Here is an 11,269-nt window from a genome sequence, read left to right on the forward strand (position 1 = left end):
CTCCCACCCTTATTGTTTAATTTCTTTAATATTTCTTAAAATCATTTTGCTGTCCAACAATAAAATATCTGGCGAAAGAACACAGTCTCATCATCAATCTCTTCTTATCAACTTCCATCCACTAAGTTCACTAGTGATTCTTAAAATAATAATTATAATAAGAAAAATAACAATAACAATAATATACACATAAAAAGAACATCTACAAAAGCAATGAAAAACAAATCCACAATGAAAAGAGAAGGTTTTAAATTAACAATAACTCACCATTTGCTGGATTTTAATTCCACTGTCAGAAATGACAAGAGTATTTGCATTGCTCCCCACATCCACAACTGAATCTCTGTTTACCTCTGGTCCAACAAAAATTAATCTCTTTTCAGCTGTTTGGTACTGTTGGTTATGAAAAAGTGATCCACTCACTTCTCCATAGTTTGTGTCACTTAAGTAATTCTTATTTTTAAAATTCTCATATATTCTGTGACATTTGATAGCAATAACAGTAGTTATACTGATTAAAAATAAAGATGAGACTGAGCTTAAAACAATAATCAGGTAATATGTTATATTATTTTCTGGCTCATTTTGGGCAGGACTGCTTTTAACTTCAGAAAAGGCGTGTGCTTCTGTGTGTTCAGCTACAGTAACGATTACTTTTGCAGATGCAGAAAATGAAACGATTCCGTTGTCCTTCACTACTATAAGCAACTTATGAGCAGTGACATCAGACTCAGTCATCGCCCGAAGCGTCCTGATTTCTCCTGTATAGTGCCCCACTCTGAAAAGTGACAGGTCAGTGGCATCTTCCAGAGAAAAAGAAAGCCATGCGTTATATCCTACATCAGCATCATAAGCTCTGATTTTTGTAACTAAATAACCAGCTTTCACGTTTCTTGCGATGGTCTCTTCCACAACTGCAGTTCCATTCGTGACGGATGGAAACACGACAACTGGTGGATTGTCATTTTTATCCAAAATGAGAACGGTCACGGTAACGCTGCTGCTTAGTGAAGGCATTCCGGAGTCTTTGGCTACAACAACGAATTTAAAGCTTTTCAGTTCTTCAAAGTCAAAGGTTATGAAGCTAAACACTTGTCCATTGTCAGAACTGATGGTGAGAAAAGGCACCACTGGATTTTCCGTGGCTTCGTTTTCCCGCAGATAATAAGTGATAACTGCGTTCTCGTTTGTATCCGCATCCACAGCACTAACTTCAAGCACTGGGGTTCCAGGAGTGTTATTTTCCTCTACGTAGAATACATAAAAATCTTTTGAAAATCTTGGAGGATTGTCATTTACATCCAGCACGTTCACTAGAACAGTTTCAAAAGATGATAGAGAAGGATGACCAAAGTCTTTTGCAGTTATTGTTATATTATACTGGGATGCCAATTCTCTATCAAGTCTTGCTTTTGTTGTTAAAGAGTACAGATTTTCCTGAAGCGATGGCTTTAATTCAAATGGTAGGGTAACAGATGTGGTACATGCTATTTTTGAATTAACTCCAGAATCTACGTCTGTGATACTAATCAGCCCGACTACTGTACCTGGCTTTACATCCTCGAAAACTGCACTTGTTAAAGATGGTACTTCTATAACTGGTGCGTTGTCATTAACATCTTTTATTTTAATTACAACTGTGCAGTGGCTACTCATGGGTACATGTCCTTTATCTGTAGCCTTCACTTCAATCTCATACACTTTCTTTTGTTCGAAATCTATTAAACCCTTTACTTTTATTTCCCCAGTATAACTATCCAACTCAAACAATTCTTTAATTTTATTTCCTGCAGATTCCTCAAACGAATAGACAACGTCGCCATTACTACCCTTGTCTAAATCAGTAGCATTTACTTTTAAAATAAGCGTACCTAACGGAACATTTTCCTCTAATGTAACAAAGTATATTTCTTCAACAAAAACCGGGGCATTATCATTCACGTCACTGACTATTATTGTAATATTCATATCTCCAGATCTCGGAGGATTACCGCCATCGACTGCTGTTAACAAAAATTCAAATTTGGGTTTTAATTCTCTGTCCAAGGCTTTTTGTAACACCAACACGGGAATTTTATTTTTCTGGCTACCTTCCTTTACTTCTAAAATAAAATAATCATTTTGACTTACTTGATAGAATTTTAACGAATTAACTCCAGAATCTGGATCGAAAGCCCCCTCTAGTGGAAAACGAGACCCGATTTGAGTTAATTCTAAAATTTCTAGGGTTTTCTGTTTGCTTTGGAAGGCCGGGGAATTATCGTTTATATCTATAATTTCAATCTCTGCTTGATGTATTTCTAAGGGATTTTCCATTGCAACTTTAATGCTAGTAAAGCATGCCTGATCTCTGTCGCAAAGCATTTCTCTATCAATTCTTTCTTTCACTAAAAGGTCTCCAGTTTTGAGATTTACCTGCAACAGCTGCTGTTTTGATCCAGATATCACACGAAACCCTCGGGCCTCGACATTTCTGACGTCGAGACCCAAATCCTTCATAACGTTGCCGATAATCGTCCCTGGTATTGACTCTTCTGAAACAGAATACCGTAGATGTGCAAATGCGTTCGTCCAAAAGCTCAGAAGAACAACAGAATACAGAGAAATCTGTCTATAGCCATGCAGTCTTCGATTTTCCCGAATGACCATTTTCGAAAATTACATGAAGCTTACACACTGGTGTGGTTTGCAGTATATTTTCCTTTGTTCCGATAATGAAACTGCAATAAATTTAAAATAAATATAAATACACGTAGAAAGCTGAATCCACGGAGTCGATTTTCTGGAAAACAGGCAAATAATGAGGCGGACCTTCCTAAGAAAGCTGTATTCCTTTTGAAACGACAATGATGGAAACATGGAAGGCAGCGACACCCTGTGTTTGTTTCACAAATTGCCATAAGATTTAACCGAATCATCGCCATTAAGCATGTTATATTGTTAACTTATACTTCAATAACATTTACCTTAACACTGCGTTGTATATTTAAGAACTTACATTTGTATTTTTTCTCATTAAAGTAGTGGATATCTGCCCAAGCAAATAATGAACAATTCAGAAGGTAAAAATTACTGAAAGTTAATGTCTTGCATAAAATTAGATAAGTTAGATAAACAGTGGGTGGTCGACTCTTAAGATTAACGCAGATCTCAATAGTGAAAACATACATTTTCAGAATTAATTATCTCAAATTAGTGTGTAATCTATTAGTCATGAAAGTATTTTATAACTTATTTTTATTCTTTGTCAATAATTTTCTGAAATTTTTTATTTTTTTTGGTGCATGGTGATTTTTTCTAAGTGAAGAAATCATTATTCGTATCACCAAATGACTGGAAATTTTTGTTTTCATTTGATTTGAATACATAGAGTATTTTTATCTATCCAACTGAAATGGGTTTTTATCCATCACAGAGTTGTGAGAAGCTGAAGCCTATCCGAATATCACCGAGAGGACATCAAGAACAACGTGGAACACATACACAACCACTTTTTGCCAATTTAGATAATAATAATAATAATAATAATAATAATAATAATAATAATCCATCCATCCATTTTCCAATCCGCTGAATCCGAACACAGGGTCACGGGGGTCTGCTGGAGCCAATCCCAGCCAACACAGGGCACAAGGCAGGAAACAATCCTGGGCAGGATGCCAACCCACCGCAGATAATAATAATAATAATAATAATAATAATAATAATAATAATAAACCAAATTTGAATATTTATGTGACAACAGAGAAAATAAAAGTAACTGGTGAAAACTGGTGGTAGAAACAAAGTGGTTTACAGATCTATGAGACATTTTATTACTGTCCTATCCTAGTTGGAAAAATAATAGCAATAATAAATATATACTGTTTATGCAATACTCCACTTGCAATTATAATATCTAAGTTTTCCACAAATGTGGTACATCTGCATTTGTTTAAAAAGAAACTCAAAGTCTTACATGTACAATATTTTTTGGATGATAACAGATTTTATGTGTATTATTATTATTATTATTATTTTGGGTTTATTTAAAATTTCAGTTAAACATACAGTAAATTGAAACACAGCATTATGTTGGGAGTATGTTGGAATGTGCTGTAATATGGAATCAATAATCAATTTGTCAGTCATATTTTTGGATTTTCAGAGAAACAAGTGGTCTCTGAGAAAGGCCCGTCAAATAGGAGGACATGCACAGTCCACACAGAGAGTCACTTGGTAAAGAAAACAAACCAAGGATGCTTGATTTTTGAGACTGCAGTGTTTACCACTGCACCATTGAGTTATCCTTATGTTAAATTATGCCACTAATATTTTCCATGTTGAGTTATAGCTTCCTTTTACAGCTTAATTATTGTAAATAAAAGAAAATTACAAAAACAAGTGAACTCTGACGACAGTTCCTTTAACTATAGGCTACTGTTTCACATAGACCTACATACACTCATTGAGCAAATTATTTGGAATACATGTAGACCTGCTTATCCACGCAATTATCTAATCAACAAATCATGTGACAGCAGCACAGTGCATAAAATCATGTAGATATGGTTCAGGATATTTAGTTAATGTTCATATCAAACACCAGAAGTATAGAAAAAAATGATCTCAGTGATTTTGACCAAGCACTGCTGCCTCGCAGTTAGGAGACCTGGGTTCGCTTCCCGGGTCCTCCCTGCGTGGAGTTTGCATGTTCTCCCCGTGTCTGCGTGTGTTTCCTCAGGGTGCTCCAGTTTCCTCGCATAGTCCAAAGACATTCAGGTTAGGTGCATTGGTGATTCTAAATTGTCCCTAGTGTGTGTTTGGTTTGTGTGTGTGTGTGTGTGTGTGTCCTGCGGTGGGTTGGCGCCCTGCCCAGGATTGGTTCCTGTGTTGCGCCCTGTGTTGGCTGGGATTTGCTCCAGCAGACCCCCATGACCCTGTGTTCGGATTCAGTGGGTTGGAAAATGGATTGATGGATGGATGGATTTTGACTATGGCATGATTGTTGGTGACAGACAAGCTGGTTTAAACATTTCTGTAACTTTTGATCTCCTGGGATTTTCACACACAACTAACTCTAAAGTTCACTGTAAATGCAAAAAACATCCATGAACAATAGTTCTCTGAATTGAAATACCTTGTTGATGAGAGAGGTCAGAGGAGAATGAGCAGACTGGTTTGAGCTGACAGATGGGTTACAGTAACTCAAATAACCACTCTGTACAATTGTGATAAAAAGATAAACATCTCAAAATGCAAAACACATTACATCTTGAAGAGGATGGGATATAGGAGCTGACAGATGGGTTACAGTAACTCAAATAACCACTCTGTACAATTGTGATAAAAAAATAAACATCTCAAAATGCAAAACACATTACATCTTGAAGAGGATGGGATATAGCAGCAGCAGCAGACAATGTCAAGTTAAACTCCTGTCAGTCAAGAACAGAAAGCTGAGGCTACAGTGGGAACAAGCTCATCAACACTGGATAGATCAAGACGGGAAAAGTGAAGCCTGTTCTAAGGAATCCCAATTTCTGATGAGACACACAGATGGTAGGTTCAGAATTTGATACAACAGCATTAATCCATCCTCCTTGCGTCAGCTGTCCAGGCTGATGGTGGTTGTTTAATGGTGTGGCACACTTTAACTTGTTAATACCAACCAATCATCTCTTGATTGGAATTACTATTTGAGTATTGTTACTGACCATGTGCATCCCTTCATGGCCACAATTTACCCACTTCCTAATGATGACTTCCAGCATGGCAATGCACCATGTATGTCACAAAGTAAAAATGGTCTAAAACTGGTTTCATGAACATGATAATGGGTTTAGTGTTTGTCAGTGGCCTTCACGGTCAGTGGATATGAATCCCATAGAATGGGATGAGGTGAATGGGAGATTTGTAGCATGAATGTGCAGCTGACAAATCTGCAGAAATTGTGTGACACAATCGTCTCAACATGCACAGCCATCTCAAGGAAATGCTTCCAACATCTTGTGGAATCTACGCTATGAAGAATTGCTGCTGTTGTGAGAGTAAAAGGAGGCTCTATAGTATTAGTAAAGTGTTGCCAATAAAAGTGCTCAGTGAATATATGTGTCATATGAAAAATTACAACACGTTAATTTGTCTTCAAATGCATTAAAAGTTCCTCATCATGTGTTTTCAGGATGGATTACACCTTTAATAATAACTTTCAGCCCATATCACATTCCACCTCTTGTACCTGATCTGTAATTTCAGTATTTCTGGCATAGTCAGAGTTAATAGGTTAACACAAAATTAATGAATACCTATTGAAAAGTAGAAACATATGAACCTGAAGGATGCTTTTACTTGTCATTCATTTTATTTCAGCTCCACACACATAGAGTACTATTTAAATATAGTATCTTTGTCATTAGTACCTCAACCTTTCTATAACAGTTACTCTACTTGACAAATTACATTTCACCACCTTCAAAACTCTGTCTTCTCTTTTTAGCAAAAGATACTTATCCAGAAAAAAAAATCAGGTACACCGTACTTGTGTTTAAATCACCCAACCGAATATACATACCATCACAAAATAGTTTTAGGTTAAAAAAATGCACCCATCGACCTGGCCCATTATTGATAGCTTAGGCTAAGAACTGAATTAGGCCAGAAATGGATGGAAGACACTCAGATAACAAACTACTAAAATTGGCTTGTGAAATTTGTGGCTGTCATTTTGGAAATTTTTAAATTTGAGAATTGAATTGAGCATGAAGGTTATAATGTCTGTGCTTGTCAACTGCTAAAGAAAAGACTGGCCTTTTAAACTGTCTCTTTTATTATTATTTTTTAAAATTTAATTCTCTGTCAATTACAGCACATACAGGTGATATTTAGGGCTGTTACATTTTTAATTAATTAACTGAATTAATTACAACAATAGTAATTGTTTAAATAATTCTATGTTTCAAGTATAGGACAAATAGATGAGAAAGTAGAAATAAGTAAATATTACTTATGCAAAGAAAAATATATTTTAATTATGTGCTAAAGCAGTGGTTCTCAAACTGTGGGGCGGGTCCCCTAGGGGGCGTAAAGTAACAAAAAGGGGGGTGCGAAGATGTGAAAAAAAGAAAACAAGAATCGAAAATATGAAAAATACATCTATTGATGTATTGATGTATTTCCCCTTGGGATTAATAAAGTATCTATCTATCTATCTATCTATCTATCTATCTATCTATCTATCTATCTATCTATCTATCTATCTATCTAGCTGACTACGCTAAAATTAAAATCTATCTATCTATCTATCTATCTATTGAAACCAAAACAAATTAACTTAAACTACATTCTGATACTAGAAAAATAAATATAGAGTTAGATAAATGTCGATAAAGTTAAGTAGGTATAATAAAATATGCATCTATGATATATCATTAATTTAAAAAGAACAAATTGGTATTAGTGGGCTCCTTTCAAAAAAACGTTAGGGGGGCGTGATTAAAACTGTTATGAAAACTCAGGTCGCAAATACTTAAAGGTTGAGAAACGCTGTGCTAAAGGTTGATAGATAAAAAAAAAGAAACTGCTCATTTGAAAACTAAAACAAAAGTATTACACATTCTCAGAAGGGAGAGTCCAGGGTGGGACTCTTAAGGTAATTAAGAAGTAGAATTGTGTGCAGGTGTTTCTTACATAAACAGCGTGAGATTTACTAAAGCGGATTGGCTATCTTGAAGATAGTGAGGAAGGTTTTACATGTGTTGAAATAGCATATTTTTTAACAGTATCATTACTTATATTTTACATGCAATATTTTCCTTTGTATTTAATGTTTGTGCTTTAAAAAATAAGCCAGACTGTCGAAAAATGAATTTGGTCTAGATTCATACACTTTTTTGGTCTCAGAAGCTCAGGTAGGGGTGTGTCAACTTAATGGTTTCATTGAAGGACTAAGCAGAGCTAGGGGTGTTAAATACAGGTTTGTGAGACATGGCCAGCAACAGGTAACCAAACCTGTTAAAGGCTCAACACAAAGTGCTAGGAGCAGGGATTTGGAACTGCAGAGTGAACCTTAAAAACTCTAAGGTCACCATTGCCTACAACCTCTGTAGTAATCAAGACCTTTGAGCTTCTTATTTTGAATGGTACAAAAGACTTAGTGGACTCATTTCAGATTTCATACAGAGCCAACCAGCCTGTGGGTGTTAAAAAAAACATGGGTCTAAGCTTTGTTTATCAACTCCTAGGTAAGTCAGGCACATATGTGAGGATGTTGTTTGTGGATTTTAACTCTGCTTTCAATACAAATCATCCTAGTGCTCCTAGGTACGATCTCACCCAGTTCAACCTGCCATTGGATTGCAGACTTTCTTACAGATACAGTATATAATAGCACTTGTGGTTGGTCACACATATTGAATGTCTGACCCATTAAACCTTACTACTGGTACTTTACAAAGCTGTGTTATGTCCTTGCTACTCTTTTCACTTTACACAAATGATTAATCTGTCAAACTTCTTAATTTTGTGGATGGTGTCACACTAGTAGGCCTCATTTCAAACAAAGATGAGTCCATATACAAACTAGAGGACACTTGAGAGTGTGGTGCAGCCATAATAATTTGGACCTTAACATTCAAAAATTTAGGAGTTCATCACAAAATTCAGGAAACAGCCATCTGCTCACCTATCACTTATTATAAATGGCTCTATCATTGGGACGACAGGTTCATTTAACTTTCTGGGGACTGGGCTGTCACAAAAGATTATCTAGAACAATGACATTGCATGTATTATCATGAAAGCCCATCAGATAATGTTTTTTTGTTTGTTTCAGCTGTGAAAATTCAATCTCTCCCAAGCAATATTGGTCCAGTTCTAAACAAAAATGACCAGGTCCATCCTAACTTCATCTGGTTTTGTGCTGCCTCTGTTCAGGCTAAGGTTAATCTGTAGCATATCATTAGAACCTATGAAAGGATCATAAGCTGCAGTTTACCACCCATTCAAATCTTATATGGGTTCAGAGTAAGAAAGTTTGCAGCAAAAGTCATTGCCTATCAGACTTGCAGGCCATCACCGATTTTAAAGATTTCTTTCTGGCAGACACCTTCTTGCAGTGAGAGCTTAAACAACATGTCACTAAAACCTTTTTTTTTTAGTTATTTTGACTAATCAAGTCTGAACTTCTGCTCAGTATTTGCACCTGTGCACTAAACTACCTATAGACTTTTTAAACCCTATTTTACCTCTTTAAATTTTGTGAGTCCCTTCTATGCTGCATCATATTTTATCACTTTTTATATGTATATTTCTTCATAGTTATCTTTTTGTATTCTGTGTTGCCCTACCAGAGACAAAATCCTAGTTCATTTTACTGTACCTTGCCAATGAATTGAATTCTGATTCTGATAACTCTCATCCCTCCTGGTTATCCCTTTTGGCCCAGATCTAAATAGAAGTGTGTTATTTTTTTAGAGATGGTTGATGTTGCTTATTTTCAGGTAATCACCATTTGTTTGTAGTCAAAATGACTAGGAAAAAAACTCTGGGTAATCACAGGACAGCAGCTTGTTAACAGGCCTGGCAACAAAGCAAGAAGTTCTAAACTGGTCTGTAATTCTTATGTCTAAATAAATACTATAAAGTCATTCTTTTGTTTTGGGAAAACAAGGTTTTGATACGGCCTAGGCTGTGCCATTAACTTTTATTTGAAAATAGATAACATTACATGTTTCATTGCTAACAAATAAAATGACTGGAAATAACTTAATAGCATTGCTAACAACAATATGGCTGCAACTATCAAGATGATGTACAGCAGTGGTTCTCAATCTGCGGGACGCGAAGATGTGAAAAAAAGAAAACAAGAATCAAAAATATGAAAAATACATCTATTGAAACCAAAATAAATTAACTTAAACTACATTCTGATACTAGAAAAATAAATATAGAGTTAGATAAATGTCGATAAAAGTTAAGTAGGTATAATAAAATTTGCATCTATGATATATCATTAATTTAAAAAGAACAAATTAGTATTAGTGGGCTCCTTTCAAAAAAACGTTAGGGGGGGTGCGATTAAAACTGTTATGAAAACTCGGGTCGCAAATACTTAAAGGCTGAGAAACGCTAATGTACAGCATGATGGTGCCCTTAAGACAAACTGATTAAAAATGGTAACGTGTTAACTTCTTGAACTAATAATCTAACAGAAAACAGAATCTAAAAGGAATATAGCAACACCAATATTCTTTAAAAATATAGAATCTTAACCATTTTTAGTGCATTATAAACATGACTAACTAGAAAAAAATATCAGTGATGTCACTGTAATAGACTAATGGTAGTAGACACCAATAGCCTAAAACCAGGTTTCACCCAGTTTTGAGAATTTTTAAAAGCCTTCTAGGACATTGCATGAAAGAAAAAAAAGAAAATAAAACAAGTCTGCTAATTTCATTTAATGACAAACAAGAAAAGTAATGCAGCATAAAAATATACAACAGTACTTCAAACTGATTCCTTTTAGCAACAAAACAAAGATTCATTACACAATGTGAAGACTAGCCAGTCACAACTATTCATTGTTCTATCACAAACGAAGAGATGCAAATCATAAAGTCTACCTGCAAAATCTGAAATATCTCAAATTTTTATTGCTCTTTTCTACTGTGGAATCCTGTGAGTTAGACTATCACCTCGAGTTTAAAGACCTTTTAAATGAAAAAGAAATAGTCTTTCATGTGTTATGATTGCATTTTTTCGTTAGCCCTGAAGTACATGAATGCGCCAAATTAGACTCAGGCACTATGACTGTAACTAATCAGGCATGTATTTTGTGATATGAATGATATCTATAAAATCAAACATGGTTCAATGAACTTGATGACCTTTGCTTGCTTTCTCCTGCGTACATATCTGTGATTCTTTACAACTTTAAGACTAGTACAAAGCACAGGGAATTAAATTTCTCATTCCATAGTGAAGAGTTCTGACATGCTCACAGAGTATCTTATTACTCTTTAGTTGTCAATAGGTCTTTGCATGTAAGCTCTTAACCGTAATATTAAAAAGAAAAATAAATTCACTGTCAAAAACTATTTTGTAGGTTAAAGATCTAGCCTTGTACAATTAATAATTCAATGACACATTTTTATAAAAATCTCCAGTAATGTGTTGAAATATATAAGTAAGTAATGCCATATATATAACACTTTTCTAGCTGAAGTGCTATACGCAGACAGTTGGAGCCACTTCAATGACCACCAAAGTAGAGCATCCACCTGGATGA

At 35.2% G+C, this 11,269-nt stretch overlaps 2 protein-coding genes across 8 annotated transcripts in view; both read right to left on the minus strand.

Moving 5' to 3' along the window:
- The window catches only part of LOC114660357 (protocadherin alpha-C2-like), a 480,950-nt gene that overhangs the window by 415,750 nt on the left and 53,931 nt on the right, over positions 1-11,269 (minus strand). The window lies entirely within an intron of this gene.
- LOC114661294 (protocadherin alpha-3-like) lies at positions 253-2,893 on the minus strand. The gene has a single exon (XM_028814507.2). The coding sequence runs from the start codon at positions 2,647-2,649 to the stop codon at positions 253-255; it is 2,397 nt and encodes a 798-aa protein (XP_028670340.2). The 5' UTR covers positions 2,650-2,893.

This window comes from Erpetoichthys calabaricus, chromosome 11 (genome assembly GCF_900747795.2).
Source record: "Erpetoichthys calabaricus chromosome 11, fErpCal1.3, whole genome shotgun sequence".
Taxonomy (NCBI): domain Eukaryota; kingdom Metazoa; phylum Chordata; class Cladistia; order Polypteriformes; family Polypteridae; genus Erpetoichthys; species Erpetoichthys calabaricus.

Coding starts and splice junctions, on each gene's coding strand:
- LOC114661294 (XM_028814507.2), bottom strand. CDS start 2,649: ATGGTCATTCGGGAAAATCGAAGACTGCATGGCTATAGACAGATTTCT.